The 16,428-nt window shown below is 49.3% G+C and overlaps 1 protein-coding gene across 1 annotated transcript; it reads right to left on the bottom strand.

The window, feature by feature from the left end:
* Positions 1-1,987: 1,987 nt before the first annotated feature.
* GIMAP8 (GTPase, IMAP family member 8) lies at positions 1,988-16,369 on the bottom strand. The gene is made up of 6 exons (XM_058182786.1): positions 15,931-16,369; positions 14,038-14,805; positions 10,233-10,375; positions 8,765-8,804; positions 6,954-7,544; positions 1,988-4,999 (listed from the first exon to the last, which is right to left on the bottom strand). Exons 1-6 carry the CDS (start codon positions 15,944-15,946, stop codon positions 4,329-4,331), a joined length of 2,229 nt encoding a protein of 742 aa, XP_058038769.1. The 5' UTR covers positions 15,947-16,369; the 3' UTR covers positions 1,988-4,328.
* Positions 16,370-16,428: the final 59 nt, after the last annotated feature.

Here is a 16,428-nt window from a genome sequence, read left to right as displayed (position 1 = left end):
GGACAACAAAGAATGTTCTTTCTGCACCAACTCAGTAAGCTCAAACTGCCCAAGGAGCTGCTGATCCAATTCTACAGAGGAATTATTGAGTCTGTCATTTGCACCTCTATAACTGTCTGGTTCGGTTCTGAAACCCAACAAGAAAGACACAGACTTCAGAGGATAATTAGAACTGCAGAAAAAATAATTGCTACCAACCTGCCTTCCATGAGGACCTGTATACTGCATGAATCAAGAAGAGGGCCGTGAAAATATCTACAGACCCCTCGCATCCTGGACATAAACTGTTTCAACTCCTACCCTCAAAACGACGCTATAGAGCACTGCACACCAGAACAACTAGACACAAGAACGGTTTTTTCCCGAAGGCCATCACTCTGCTAAACAAATAATTCCCTCAACACTGTCAAACTATTTACTGAATCTGCACTACTATTAATCCTCTCATCGTTCCCATCACCAACCTCCTTCCACTTATGACTGCATGACTATAACTTGTTGCTGGCAATCCTTATGATTGTACCCTTACGATTTATATTGATATTGTTTCCTGATTGCTTATTTGTACCCGATGACCATCATTAAATGTTGTACCTTAGAATTCTTGATGAATGTATCTTTTCTTTTATGTACACTGAGAGCCTATGCACCAAAGACAAATTCCTTATGTGTCCAATTACATTTGGCCAATAAAAAAAAAAAATCTATCTATGCTAGTCCAACTCCCTGCCTAGCAGGAATATCCCGTACAGAACAACAGTTGGAAGGGACAATGGAGGGCTACTAGTCCAAGCCCCTGCCCAGGCCAGAGACCCTTGCACAATAAGAGATTGGGGAGGGGCCTTGAAGGTCTTGTAGTCCAACCCCCTGCTCAAGCAGGAGCCCCTTACAGAATGACAGAATCACAGAGTTGGAAGGGTCCTTAGAGGTCATCTAGCCCATCCCCCTGCAGGAGACCTGATACCATTTCAGACAAATGGTATCTGTCCGATCTCTTCTTCAAAACCTCCAGTGTTGGAGCACCCACAAGTTCTGGTGGCGAGCAGTTCCACTGGTTAATTGTCCTCACTGGCAATTGTAGCTTGCTCCTCTCCTTGGCTAGTTTCCAGCTGTCATTTCTTGTCCTTCCTTCAGGTGCTTTGGAGAATAGGCTGACCCTGTCTTCCTTGTGGCAGCCCTTTTTCACATTCATTTTCTTGCAAACATTTCATGACCCAGCTAGCTAAAGTCATCAGGGCTAGAATGAAAAGGGATTTGTAAAGAGGAGGAGGAGGAAGACAACTGTGGGGCCTTGGTTGCTTTCTGAGCTGGTGGTTTTCGTGAAGACATTTCATGACCCAACTACATAACATCATTAGTGCTAGAAAGGATGGAGGTTTGCAGGGGGAGGGGGGAGGACGACAACAACAAAGAAAAGGAGGAAGGAGAAAAGAATTGTGGGGTGGTTTTCTTGGAGATGTTTCATGACCCAAGTAGGTAACAGCATCAATGCTAGAAGGGAATGGGGTTTGAAGAGACAAGAAGGAGGAGGAGGAGGAGGTGAAGGAGGAGGAGAGGAGGAAGAAGAAGAAAAAGAAGAGGAGGAGGAGGAGGAAGATCAAACACTTGTTCAGATTTCCAGCATTTTTGGTCTTCACCCTAACCCTGGTCAATCAGATGACTGATAGGCCCTAAAGACACCCCAAAGTGGCTACATGTTTTTTTTCTTCTGAATGATGCCTCCCTGTGGTCAAGCAGGTTTTATAAGGGGGGGATTTATAAGGGGGGGTGGAAACAACAGTCACTGTTCAGTCTGGGGTCCTGCCCAGAACCTGGTTGGGGGTACTGGAGTGACAGCCTTCTCTCTTTATATGGTATGTCTATTTCTGTCCCTGTGAGTTAATTCTCAACTGTTCTAATAAAGTCTGTTTGTTTTTCAACTGATTGCGTCTACTACTACCTACTTGGGCCTGGGTCACAACACTATTAAGCAACACAATTTCAGTAAAGAACATTTACACACTGCCCAGCCAATGATTTAAATTTTATTTAAATGTGGATTATTTCAGAGAACGATTCGTAGATTACAGAGTAAGACATTATTCCTGTGGGCAAACATATTCCAATATCCAATACCAAAACACAGCTGCCTGCAATTACTGCAGGTTCAAGCTCCACCAGGTCCAAGGTTGACTCAGCCTTCCATCCTTTATAAGGTAGGTAAAATGAGGACCCAGATTGTTGGGGGGGCAATAAGTTGACTTTGTAAATATACAAATAGAATGAGACTATTGCCTTATACACTGTAAGCCGCCCTGAGTCTTTGGAGAAGGGTAGGATATAAATGTAAATAAATAAAAAAAAATCTATCCAAAATCTGTTGTGGCCCACCAGCGGCCAGCACAGCCGGCAGCAGATTCAGACAGCGAGGAGGTTGGGGAGGAACATGGGCCAGTCCTGGAGTCTGGGGAAGATTCAGACAAGGGTTCTGCATCAGAGGCAGAAAGAGGGCCAGGGCCATCTGGTAGTTATGTGTTACCTCCAGAATCTGACATCAGCGAGGCAGAAGAACAGTGTGATCCCGTTCCCAGTGTGTACATGTGCAGAGCTGCCCGAAGCAAGAACAATTAAGAAAAAAAAGGGTGACTCAGGAGTAAGGCTTGGAGATGATTGGCCTCTCCCATAAGACATAAAGACGTAAGTACCCATGGCTTAGGGCCTGGGTACTTACGGGACCGTCTACTGTTACCTCATGCCTCCCACCAACCCATACGCTCACACAGAGAGGGACTTCTCAGGGTGCCATCCGCCAAACAGTGTCGGCTGGCGGCCCCCAGGGGAAGGTCCTTCTCTGTGGGGGCTCCTACCCTCTGGAACGAACTTCCCCCTGGTCTACGCCAAATATCTGACCTTCGGACCTTTCGCCGCGAATTGAAAACGTATTTATTTACTCGCGTGGGGCTGGCTTAAATTTTGTTGTATTTTTAAATTTATATTTCATATTTCTAAATTTTATATGAATTTTAATGGGTTTTTAGAATTTTAAATGTTTTAAAGTTCTCGGCCAATTGTGTAATAAGTTTTTTAATTTTGTTTTAATTGTATATTGTATTGTTTGTTTTTATTTTGGCTGTACACCGCCCTGAGTCCTTCGGGAGAAGGGCGGTATAGAAATGTAATAAATAATAATAATAATAATAAAAGAGGACCAAACAGACGTGAGCCTTTGTAGGAAGCAATTAGTTGATATAGTCAATTCAAGCTCTGAGAAGTCAGTTTGACTCTGTGCTCCATTTGGCCTTTCAAAACTAATTGACATTTAGGTCTCTGGCAGTCTTTCAAGGGAGATAAAGGTGGGTGCTTATCAACATTACCCTGAAAGACTGAGTCAACTCAAGCAGACATCTGTCGGAATCTTCACAGACTGCTTGTGAATCCTTACCGGCTGTGAATGACCATAATGCACAGCCATCTCAATAAAAGAGGTTGTTTGGGACGAAGATTGAGATTTATCCTTTCTCAAGAAGCCTAGGTCAGAACCTTTCCATCTTTTTCCATAGTTTACAACTAAACAAAACTTTGACGGTGAGTTTGATATTAGCGGAACTTCTCTGCTTAGCATCCCTTCTGGGGGAGGGGAACTGGGTCGTGTGAGCAGCGGGCTGGTGTTCCTGCAGCTCGACTCGTGCAAGCGATGGGGCTGGCACGCACAGCCAGTTTTACTGTGAACTGAGCTGCGTCTATATACATGTGCACACCAGCCTGCTGCTCGTGCGAGTCGAGCGGCACACTTGTGTCCATCAGCCCAGCGCTCATGTGAGTTGAGTTGTGTGTGCATGTGTGCTGGCCTGTGACTTGGTTTCAATTAGGCCACGGCCCGGTAGTGGGCCACATTCCATGGGTTGGGGATCCCTGCTTTAAAGGGACCAGCTAGAGATGGCGGTTCTTTGTGACATTTGCTGGGAACCATGGGAGTCATCATCCCAACACCCACCAAAATAGGAACCGCACAAGATGTGGCGGAGGCGACTAGCAACACCAACTTGCAGGCCGGGTGTCCCCATCTGCACATTCACAGGGCCTTTTGCCACTGGGATTGCCTGCCAAGCAGAGCCTGCAGAGCAGCCCTTTTGCGTAGAAAGAGAATCCCAGACGGTCCCCCTTGAAGGCCAGAGAAAACCTCACCACCCTGACAGCTGTATCCCATGGCGGCTCACCAGCCATGAGGGGAGACAGGAATACACACATGTACTGGGATCTGGATGCATCCCCCTCCGGCCATCACCGGGGAGAAGTAGAGAGGGAAGAGGGGTCATGCAAAAAGCAGAGGAACTAGCTCCCAAAATGATCTATCTCAATGTTTTGATTTTTTCCCCCCAATTAGATATTTTTGAACGAAGATTTGATTTTTCTGAACCTTGTGGGATGAAATAGGGCTTCCCTTGATTCTCTTTGACTATCTGCTCAACCATCTCCATCAGCTCAGAGACCTGCTTCTCCCGCTCGTCTCCCTCAGCCTTGTTGTCGAACCCGCACAAGCGATGGTTGCACTTCTTCATCAGCTCACACAGATTTTTGTTCTTGGCTTCTTCAACGTACTTCTTCAGGGAATTCCCTCCCAGATCCTCCTTGTAGGTGAACAGGATGATCGTGCGGCTGGCGGACTCGTCCCCGAAGATTTTCCGGACGCACTTGGCAGCCACTGCATCTTCAACCATGAAGCGCCCCACCTGGATCACCAAAATGAAGGCATGGATACCTAATTGGCACATCTGATGGCAGTTTTCCAGCTGTTTTTCCAGGGATTTCTCCACCTGTTTGGAATCGAAAATAGCTGGCGTGTCGATGACACAAATTTTCCTTCCGTTCCAGGTTCTGTGTCCCTCTTGGAACTCCACGGTGGTAGTTTTTGCCGCCAAGAGGGACTTGAAGTCCGGTCGGCCCAGAATGGTGTTGCCCGTGGCACTCTTCCCACCTCCGGACTTTCCGACCAAGATGAGCCGGAGTTCAGCATCGTCCCCTGGGAGTTTGGAAGACAGGAGGACAGTGTTAGGGCAGAGTGTAGTTACACTGCAGGAATGGAATACAGTTCATGAATTCACTGTTGACATGAGAGACACAGAGAGAGAGAGAGAGAAAGAGAGAGAGAGGCAGGCAGGCAGGCAGGCAGGCAGACAGACAGACAGACAGACAGAGTAATGCAAATGATGCTGAGCAGACCATTCCCACCCTGGCCATGCCTTCCAGGGGGCGGGGGGGCTCCTCGGAGGTCAAGCACAACCCTGATGCAACCCTCAATGAAATTGAGTTTGACACTCCTGATATAGATGAGAGATACACTAGATAGATAGATAGATAGATAGATAGATAGATAGATAGATAGATAGATAGATAGATAGATAGATAGATAGATAGATAGATAGATAGATAGATAGATAGATAGATAGATAGATGATAGATAGATAGATAGATAGATAGATAGATAGATAGATAGACAGACAGACAGACAGACAGATAAAGAGAAAGACACAGACAGACAGACAGACACACATACACACATATATATGTATACACACACACACACACACACACACACACACACACAGAATAAGTAACAATACAATTTCCTGGAATAACATTTCCAAACTCCCCAGCCGATTATTTAAATTTTATTTAAATGTGGTTTATTTCAGAGAAGGATTCATAGATTACAGAGAAAAGCATTATTCCAGTGAGCATCTTCCAATATCCATCCAAAACCATTCCATTTTTTCATCCAAAGATTTTTGTTCTGCTCAAAGCAGACCCAGAAGGACCCAATAACAGTGATTTACACCTAAACAAAACTTTGGCTGTGAGTTTGATGTTAACGGAGCCGTCTCCAAACTTCACAGCTTGGCATCCTGTCTGGGGTGGGGGAGAGGGGAACTGGGTTGTGCCAGTGGTGGGCTGGTGTGCCAACAGCTCGATTCATGCGAGCGACGGGGCCAGCATGCGCACACATGCACTTACATGCAGTTCAACTGTAAATTGAGCTGCGTACACATCCGTGTGCATGCCGGGCCTGCCCCTCTTGTGAGTTGAGTTGCACACGTGTCTGCCAGCCCAGCGCTCATGTGAGTTGAGTCAGACATGCGTCCGTGCATGCCAGCCTGTGGCCCAGTTTTGAATAGGCCATGGTCTGGTAGTGGGCCGCGGCCCATGGGTTGGGGACCCCTGCTTTAAGGGGACCAGCTAGAGATGCTAGTTCTTTGTGACATCGGCTGGAAACCATGGAAGTCATCATCCCAACCCCCACAGAAATGGGAATCGCACGAAATGCAACTCACAACACCAACTTGCAGGCCAGATGTCCCCATCCACACACTCATGGGACTTTTTGCCACTGGGATTTCCTTCCAAATGGGGAAGGGGTTGTTGCCAGGGGTGAAATCCAGCAGGTTCTGACAGATTCTGGAGAACCAGTAGCAGAAATTTTGAGCAGTTCTGAGAACCGGTAGCAGAAATTTTGAGTAGTTCGGAGAACCAGCAAATATCACTTCCAGCTGCCCTCAGAGTCAGGTGAGAATGGAGATTTTGCAGTATCCATCCCCTGCCACGCCCACCAAGCCACGCCCACCAAGCCACACCCAAAAAACTGATAGTAAAATAAATTGGATTTCACCACTGGTTGTTGCCCTGTTGCATGGAAAGAGAATCCCGGACAGTCCCCCATGAAGGCTGGAGCAAACCACACCGCCCTGACAGCTGTATCCCATGGCAGTTCACCAGCCATTAGGGGAGACAGAAATACACACGTATACAGGGATCTGGATGCATCCCCCTCCGGCCATCACTGGGGAGAAGTGGAGAGGAAAGAGGGGTCATGCAAAAAGCAGAGGAACTAGCTCCCAAAACGATCTATCTCAATGTTTACTTTTGATTTCCCTCCTCCCAATTAGATATTTTTGAATGAAGATTTGATTTTTCTGAACCTTGTGGGATGAAATAGGGCTTCCCTTGATTCTCTTTGACAATCTCCTCAACCATCTCCATCAGCTCAGAGACCTGCTTCTCCCGCTCGTCACCCTCAGCCTTGTTGTTGAACCCGCACAAGCGATGGTTGCACTTCTTCATCAGCTCAGACAGATTTTTGTTCTTGGCTTCTTCAACGTACTTCTTCAGGGAATTCCCTCCCAGATCCTCCTTGCGGGTGAACAGGATGATTGTGCGGCTGGCAGACTCGTCCCCGAATATTTTCTGGATGCGCTTGGCAGCCGCCATGTCTTCAGCCATGAAGGGTCCCACCTGGGTCACCAAAATGAAGGCATGGAGACCTGATTGGCAGTTTTCCAGCTGTGGTTCCAGGGATTTCTCCATCTCTTCAGAATTGAAAATAGCTGGTGTGTCAATGACAGAAATTTTCCTGCCCTTCCAGGTTCCCTGTTCCTTTTGGAACTCCACGGTGGTGGTTTTTGCCGCCAGTGCAGACTTGAACACACAGTCTCCGAGGATGGTGTTGCCCGTGGCGCTCTTCCCACCTCCGGACTTTCCAATCAGGATGAGCCGGAGTTCAGCATCGTCCCCTGGGAGTTTGGAAGACAAGGGGACAGAATTAGGACAGAGTATAGTTACAGTGCTCAAAGGAATTCAGTCCATGTATTCTCTGTTGATGAGAGAGAGAGAGAGAGAGAGAGAGACAGACAGACAGACAGACAGACAGACACAATCTGGCCCATGGGGCTGCCCTGGAAACAGCAAAGGATAAGCCCGTGAAAATGGAGCTCTGGAAGGCCATGTGAGGCACTCTGAAGTTCCATTTTTGCTGGTAGAGCACTGCAAATGATGTTGAACTGGCCATGTCGACCCAGGCCATGCCCCCGGGGCCCCCTCCTCCGAGGTCAAACACAACCCTGATGTGGCCCTCAATGAAATTGAGTTTGACACCCCTGATGTAGATGATTGATAGATGAGAGAGAGAGAGAGAGAGAGAGATGGGTGAGATAGATAGATAGATAGATAGATAGATAGATAGATAGATAGATAGATAGATAGATAGATAGATAGATAGATAGATAGATAGATAGATATGAAGGGAGGAGGGTGGGAGAGAGGGGGGATAGATAGATAAATAGATAAACAGAATAACAAAAGTGCACCCAGAAGAAAAAGTTGAAACGTTGGAAAAAGTGCAGAGAAGAGCAACTAAGATAATTAAAGGCCTGGAGACCAAAACATAGGAAAAACGGTTCCAGGATTTGGGCTTGGCCAGTCTAGAGAAAAGAAGGACTAGCAGGGACAGGACAGGAGTCTTCCAGAATTTGAGGGGCTGCCCCAAAGAAGAGGGGGTCAAATTATTCTCCAAAGAAGGCAGGACAAGAAGCAATGGATAGAAAGTAATCCAGGAGAGAAGCAAGCTGGAATGAAGGAGAAACTTCCTACCCGTGAAGAGAATTAACCAGGGGAACTGCTTGCTACCAGATGTTGTGGCTGCTCCATCACTAGAGGTTTTGAAGAAGAGTCTGGATAGCTATTTGTCCTTCTAGTCCCTTCTAACTCCATATTTCTATGATTCTCCACTCTGTCCTCCTATGATTGTGTAAGGGTCTCCTGCTGGAGCAGGAGGGTTGGACTAGATGACCTCCAAGGTCTTTCCCAACTCTGTGATCCTGTAAGGGTCTCCTGCTGGAGCAGGGGAGTCGGACTAGATGACCTCTGAGGTCCCTTCCAACTCTATGCTATGCTTCGACACACACACCAAGCCAAACTGTTCCTGGTGGCAGAATTGGCATGGGGGGACCCTCACCTTCTTCCATTGCTTCACCTCCATGGCCCTCCGTGGCCCCCTGAAAGAGAAGCAGGAAACAGGTTAGACAGAAGGAGGCGGTGTCCCAGGATACAGTAAAAGGAGATGCGACCGTCACTTGTCCAAAATAGTCTAGGCCTGGTCTCCTGCTTGAGCAGGGCATTGGACTAGAATAGAGGACCTCCGAGGTCCCTTCCAGTTCTATTCTGATTGATAGTTAGATCGATTGATTGATTGAGTAGCAGAGATGCACTGCCCAGACTTGGCAGGAGGAGGGGTGGGAAGAAAGAAAAGGAAGGAAGGAAGGAAGGAAGGAAGGAAGGAAGGAAGGAAGGAAGGAAGGAAGGAAGGAAGGAAGGAAGGAAGGAAGGAGAAAGAATGAAAGAAAGAATGAAAAAGAAAGAGAAGGAAGGAAGGAAAAAAGAGAAAGGGGGAGTAAAAAGGAAGGAAGGAAAGAAAGAAAGAAAGAAGGAAGGAGAGGTAAGGACAGAAGGAAAGGAATGAATGAAAGGAAGGAAGGAGGGGGGGAGGGAGGGAAAAGGAAGGATGGAAGAAAAAGAGAGGAAGGGAAGGAAAAGAAGGGTGGGTAAAAGGAGAAGGGAGGACAGAAGGAAGGAAGGAAAAGGGGGAGAGAAAGAGAGGGCGGGGTGAAATAGGGAGAAGGAAGGCAAATAATCCCACCGATTTTGCCCTCGGAAATTTGCAATTTTTTTCCCCGACTGGCGTCTGGCCTTCTCAAACTTCCTCCTCCACTTTCATTTAGGGGGGAAGCTTCTCAGTGCCCCCCCCCGCAAGTCCCAGCAGCAACTCCGGAGCCTCCAGACGGAAAACGAGCCGCCTCTGCTCCCACATACACGCTGTCAAGCGGAGTGGGGGGAGAGTTGATGTTCCTTTTGGGGGGAGGGAGAGGGAGTGTCTCTTCGCCTACCTGGCTCCTAGCTCCTTTCTTCGCCGAGGCCATCCAGCCGGTCACCCGGGATCAGTTCGGCTCCTCCGCCGGCTGCAAAAGTGAAAGGAAAAAAGGGCAAATCCACCGGATCTCTCGGCGTGAGGGAGGGAGGGGAAGGAAGAAAGCGAAGCAAAGCAAAGCAAAGGAGGGAGGGAGGGAGGGAGGAGGCAAGGAAGTAGGGAGGCAAGGCGAAAAAAGGACGGGAGGGAGGAGGGAGGAAAAAAAGAAGGGAAAAATTGAAGGAAAGGGAGGGAGGGAGAGGAAAGGACGTTAGGAAAGAAGGAAGCGAGGAAGGAAGGAAGGGGGCTCTTTTCTTGTCGCCCCCTCCCACGAATACAGATCCTATCCACAAAGAAGGGCGCGCACCAGGACAGGCACCTCGGGGAGACCCAGCCCCCCCCCCCGTTGGTGGGATCGCCCCTTCCTCGCCCGTCCTCGCCCCTTCCATCCTTCTCTTCCCCCCTCGCAACCCCCACCCACCCGCCACTCCGCCGCCCGAACCAGCAGCATCCCACTTACCTTCGCGCTCGGGATCCGCGCAACTTCGAGGGGGGGGCGGGGGGGAATTCTTGTTGCGCGCCTCAAGAGCGAGAGCAAAGGCTCCCCTGTGTGCAGGGCGGCTGTCCGGCGCCTGGGACCGGAAAGCGAAAACGCCGTGCGATCTGCGCCGAGAGGCTGGGCAGAAGCGGCTGAAGGCTTTGAGCGCCCTCGGGGCAAAGGAAACTTTCCTTTGATTGGCTCGGGCGTGGATTCCGTGAGGGAGGGGTGGGGAGCGGAGAAGCGGTGCAAGATTTCCTTTCTCGCGCGTATCGCTGTTTCGTTTGCTAGCAGATCGGGCGGGTCGAGGAAGGGTGGGAACCGATGCTGTGGGAGGGGAGGGGGGGCTTAATTCACTTTTTCTGCGTTCCTGAAAACTTGTCTTTGAGGGTGGGGAAGGAAGGAAGGAAGGAAGGAAGGAAGGAAGGAAGGAAGGAAGGAAGGAAGGAAGGAAGGAAGGAAGGAAGGAAAATGGAAGAGGAAGGAAGGAGAGGAAAGAAAAGAAGGAAAAGGGAGGAAGAAGGAGGGAGGGAAGGAAGGAGAGGTGATGATGGAGGGAGGGAGAGGGAAGGAAAGGAAAGAAGGAAATGGGAGGAAGGGAGAGAGGGAAGGAGAGGAAACAACAGAAAGGAAGAAAGGAGAGGAAAGAAGGAAAGAAAAGGGAGGGAGGGAGGAAAAGAGGGAGGGAAGGAGAGGAAACAAGGGAGGAAAAGAGGGAGGAACAGTGGGGGCAAAGGAGAGAGGACAGAAAGGAAGGAAGGAAAAGGAGGGAGGGAGGAAAAGGGAGGGAAGGAAATGATGGATGGAAGGAAGGAAGGAAAAGAAAAAAGGAATAGAGGGACGGAGGAAAAGGGAGGGAGGAAAAATGGGAGGGAGGGAAGGAGAGGAAATGATGGAAGGAAGGAAGGAGAAGAAAGGAAGGAAAGAAGGAATGAAAAGGAGGGAGAAAAGAAAAGAGCGAAGGAAGGAATGTTGAGACTTTGGAAACAGTGCAGAGAAGAACAATTAAGGTGCTTAAGGGCCTGGAGGCTGAAACATATAAAGAACAGTTGCAGAATTCAGTTCAGGCCAGTTTAGAGAAAAGGAGGACCAGGTGGGATGGCACAGCAGTCTTCCAGAATTTGAGGGGCTGCCCCAGAGAAGAGGGAGTCTACTTATTGTCCAAAGCACCAGAAGGCAGGACAAGAAACAAGAGATTGAAACTAACCCAAGAAAGAAGCAACCTGGAATGAAGGAGAAACTTCCTCACTGGGAGAACAATTCACCCATGGAACAGCTTGCCACCAGAACCTGTGGGTGCTCCATCACCGGAGATTTGGAAGACGTCACTTATCCGAAATTAGTATAAGTTCTCCTGCTTGAATAGGGGGTCGAACTAGAAGACCTCCGAGGTCTCTTCCAGCTCGTTCTATTCTATTCCAGTGAGGTAGGGAAGGGGTGATTTACGGAGTCGACTGGGATAGTTGGTTTGTTGGAGACCAGGGTTCGCACTCTGTCAATGGTCTGTGTATTTGTTTGTTTAAATATAGCGTACAGCATCCATGGGGCACAAGGAGCTGGGAGCTGGGTGGAACAGTTCTGCGCTGGTTGGGCTTCTTTCTCCACGGCAGGTCCCAACTGGTACCAATATCAATACCGGTACTGATAGGGGGTGAGTGGTCACTCTTCTGTGGCATCCTGCACAGCTCAGTACGTTCTCCACTCCTTTTCAACACCCGTTTAAATCCGCTGGATGACATTCTCCATCCCCACAGCTTGAGGTATAAATTAAGGGTCTCCAATTCAATTTCATTGAGGGCCGCATCAGGGCTGTGGTTGACCTTGAGGGTGGGTAGGGGGTGTGGCCAACTGGGTGGGCATGGCCAGCTTGACACCACTCCCCTGGTAGACCAGGACTTGCCCGCGCACCGGATTCGATCACATCGCAGGCCAGATTCGGCCTGTGGGCCTTGAGTTTGACACCCCTGAGTTACGACATTCTGTGCCTGGACTTCATTGACTCGGATTGGATTGCTACCTTGTTCACATCTCCCCCCCCCCACTTTTTTGTGTGTGTGTGTGTGTGTTTCTGTGCATCAAAGCCATTGGAGTGTGGCTGACTGGAAATGGACTATTGACAGAGTGCACTTGCAGGGGAACCTGGTTTAGTTCCCCTGCAAGTGCAAGTGTACTCTGGGGTTTAGTGTCGTCAAACAAACACTCCCGTGGCTGCCATTCTGTTTCTCGCTTCACCTCACATCTTGCCAGCCTGACATGTACAATGGCGGGGGGGGGGGGGGCGGGAATGCGGGTGATTGAGGGCAGGAGGGTTTGGGATTGAAGCAGAGCTGGCTCCGACCATGAGAAAAACCCATCGAGCACAAAGTCAGCCAAAGGAATGCAGAGACGGGAAAGGCACTGTCAGACCTGCCCCTGTCTGATCCCTTAGGAAAGGAAAACCCTCGACTCCCTTTGGTTGAAGTGATGGGTTCTTTTACTAAAAGATGCTGGCTCCAGTAAAGTCAGGCTTGAACTGAATTTCCCACGATACAGAAAGTTTTCCCCACACCCCAGTGCTCCCCCCATGACCAGTCCTTCTTCAGCCAATAAGAGTCAACCTAGGTGTTTTGAGAACGCTGAGTTGTTTAGAGCAATTCACATTTTTTCTCAGAAGGGCTGACCTTGGATGCCGACGCAAACCGGTTCCGAGCTCATGCACCAAAAAAGAAATCAACACCCTGGTTCCTATTTGTCCCCCTATCCCGCCTCCTCCCCCCTAGCCTTTGATGACAAGATACCAGCAAGCTGCCCACCAAAGATGACAGACCTGACAGGCGCGAACATAGTATCCATTTCCAAAACACCCTGAGAACTTTTAATTCGACATGGGCAGATAACAAGGGTGGCCAGGGGAAAAGGGAAAGTTCACTGCATCGTTTTCGCCCCTAGCCAGCAGATTCTGCCGGCTCTAATCCACCAGTCCCCAACCCTGACCCCTACATTCTAGTCCAGCCGCAGCTTAGGCTACAAAGTCCTTTGTACTTTGCAATTCCAGGCTTTGTTCGGCGCTGTGTCCGTTGCACCTGTCTAGAATTCCTGAAAGCAAAGGTGCCTTTCCTGGGGCTTTGGAAGTCATCTAGTCCTGCAGCCCCTGACCTTTTGGGCACCGGGGACTCTTTTCTGTGGAGAGAGGTTTTTCCATGGACTGGAGCAAGCATGGTTTTGCGTGCTGCCTGCATCCTGCGGATGGGGCTTCCCATGCCCAGTTTCTGGCATGCTGGGCTCATTGCTGGACCCCTCCTCTAATCTGTAACCGTATACTCTTGGGGAGGGGGAATGAACCAGGAGTCTTTCTTTGCTAGATGACAAACTTGTTGAATTCCTGTCATGTGTGTAGAACTGATTTCACCCACTCGGGATGCTGTCGGCTTAAGGGGGAAACATCCTTTTGATACTGGTATAACTGGGGAAGGGGGTGCTCCTGGGCCAGACTGGGGCAATCATGTGAGGCCGGGCTGGCGTTGAGGGGTTTTTATGGGACATGATCCTGCTGCCTTGAGAAAGTGGAGGTCGATCCTGAAAGATAAAGACCCAAGTCTCCCACTGCCCCCAGGAAGTGTGAAGAAGATCCCAGGCTGACCCACACAGACACACATGTATTTCAGCAGAGAAAGGCAAAAGAGAAGTGGAGAAGACACCAAATCTGCAGCTTTGCAATTGTTTATTTCTTGAGCAAAGAAAAGGGAGTTAAGAATCACATCGTTTCTGGATTGGGAGACAACAGGACATCATGGTTCAAACACTTAACGGAAAAAGCAGCGATACACCATAACAAATACTATTTGCATAAGGGAGTACATCTTTTGGCAAACCCAACAGGTGAACCGGAATGGAACCAAGAACAGGATCGATCGGTATGGTTTTCGGTTCTGCTTGACGAACAGACAGACGTGGTTGTCCCGTAAGTTGGGCTCCAAGTACAGCTGGTTGATGTAGCATCTTCCCTCATTCTCGAAAACAATTCTCTGCACCATCTCCATCAACTTTGAGACCTGCCTCTCCTGCTCAGCTCCCGTGGCCTTGTTGTTGAACCCACAGAAGCGGTTTCCATACTGCTGGATCAGGCCTCGCAAGTTGTCAGACTTTCGGACATACTCCTGCAGGGAGTTTCCACCCAAATCCTCCACACAGGTGAATAGGACGATCGTGTGCCTGGTGGACTCTGGTCCAAAAATATCCTGGACACATTTTGCGGCAGCCGCATCTTCGGCAGTGAAGCGTCCCGTCTGAGTCACCAAGATCAGGGCATGGGGACCGGGCCAGGAGAGCTCGACGCAAGTCATGATCTCCCGTTGTAGAATCTCATTGTAGTCTTCAGAATCAAACATGGCGGCCGTATCGATGACGACTATCTTCGTGCCCTTCCAGCTTCCCTGGCCCCTTTGGCACCTCAGGGTGGTGGTCTTGGCCTCCAAGATGGACTCGAATGCCCTCCGGCCAAGGATAGTGTTGCCAGTGGCACTCTTCCCACTGCCCGACTTTCCGACCAGGATCAGCCGGAGTTCGCCGTCCTCCCCTGCAAGTTTGGAAGACGACATTACAAAAAGGAATCTAGACATTGTCCAGGAAGGGCCTCTGAAGACAACATTCCAGAAACGCTGACATCCACTGTGACCTGGAAGTGCTGTTGATGCACTCTTCTTTCTTTCCTCTCTCCCTTCCTCCCTCCCTCCCTCCCTCCTTCCTTCCTTTCTGCCTCCTTCCTTCCCTTATTCCTTTCTCCCTCTCATGCATATCCTTGTTTCCTTCCTTGTTTCCTTCCCTTACTCCTTCCTTTTCTTTTTTCCTTCCTTCCTTTCTGCTTCCTTCCTTCCCTTACTCTTCCCTCGTCCATTCCATGCATATCCCTCCTTCCTGCCCTTACTCCTTCCTTTTCTTCTTTCCTTCCTCCCTCCCTCCTTCTTTCCCTCCTTCCTTTCCCTCCCTCCTTCCTCCCTATTCTTCGTTCCTTCTCTCCTTCCTTCCTTTTTCATTTTTGTTCCTTTCTTATCCTTTCTTCTTTCATTCTTTCCATCTCCTTCTTTCCTTCTTTCTTTCTCTTTCTTTCTCTCTTTTCACTTTCTCCTTCCTTCCTTCTTCTCTCCCTTGTTTCTTTTCTTTTTCTCCTTCCTTCCTTCTCTTCCTTTTCTTTTTCCTTCCTTCCTTTCTGCTTCCTTCCTTCCCTTACTCTTCCTCGTCCATTCCATGCATATCCCTCCTTCCTGCCCTTACTCCTTCCTTTTCTTCTTTCCTTCCTCCCTGCCTCCTTCTTTCCCTCCTTCCTTTCCCTCCCTCCTTCCTCCCTATTCTTCCTTCCTTCTCTCCTTCCTTCCTTTTTCATTTTTGTTCCTTTCTTATCCTTTCTTCTTTCATTCTTTCCATCTCCTTCTTTTCCTTCTTTCTTTCTCTTTCTTTCTCTCTTTTTCTCTTTCTTCTTCCTTCCTTCTTCTCTCCCCTTGTTTCTTTTCTTTTTTTTCTCCTTCCTTCCTTCTCTTCCTTTCTTTTTTCTTACTTCCTTCTTCCCTTCCTTCCTTCCTTCTTTCCTTCCTTCCTTCCTCTCTTCCTCCCTCCCTTCTTTCTGTCTCCCTTCCATTCCCTCCCCTCCCTTCTCCCTTTCTCTCCTTCTCCTGGGTTTCCCAAAAAATAACTCAGGGATTTTTACCTCTCTCGGTATCCATCCCTCCTCCGAGGCCACTTCAGATCTCCCACTCCTCAAAATCCCTGCGGGGAGAAAGCAGAACCGAAAGCTGCTTCTCTCTCTCTCTTCCTGCTTGAGTCAGGGGCTCCAGAGGAAGGTCTCTCCATCCCGGGAGGACAGGGCTGCTGTGCTCCCCCCTCCAGTTGTGACCAGTCAGTGGCACAACCAGCCTCCCTTGGTGACCCCCAAAGCCCTTAAGCCAGACTTCCTTTGGAGGAGCAAGCACCAGAGCCGAGCAAAATCCGTCTCCAGCACCCTCCACCTTAGAGACCCCAGACCCAATTCCCTGCCCTCCCGATCCGCAGCCCCCTTTGCAAAGCAGCTGCAGGATGCTTGGAAGAGAGCCCAGAGTTGGGCAGCGGGCTGCACCAGGCTCCCAGGACCCCTTCCTTGGGGAGGAGACACCCACCCAATATGCCGCGGTCCTTCAGCACCACCACCCGCTCCGCCACACACACGCAG

The sequence above is a fragment of the Ahaetulla prasina genome, chromosome 4, assembly GCF_028640845.1.
Source record: "Ahaetulla prasina isolate Xishuangbanna chromosome 4, ASM2864084v1, whole genome shotgun sequence".
Taxonomy (NCBI): Eukaryota; Metazoa; Chordata; class Lepidosauria; order Squamata; family Colubridae; genus Ahaetulla; species Ahaetulla prasina.
This window is presented reverse-complemented; position numbering and strand designations above follow the sequence as displayed.

Excerpts from the sequence above, each read along its gene's own strand:
- GIMAP8 (XM_058182786.1), bottom strand. Across the intron at positions 8,805-10,232 it reads CGCGGATCCCGAGCGCGAAG|GGGGCCACGGAGGGCCATGG; the intron begins GTAAGTGGGATG and ends CTTCTCTTTCAG. Across the intron at positions 5,000-6,953 it reads GCCCTATTTCATCCCACAAG|GGGACGATGCTGAACTCCGG; the intron begins GTTCAGAAAAAT and ends CCAAACTCCCAG.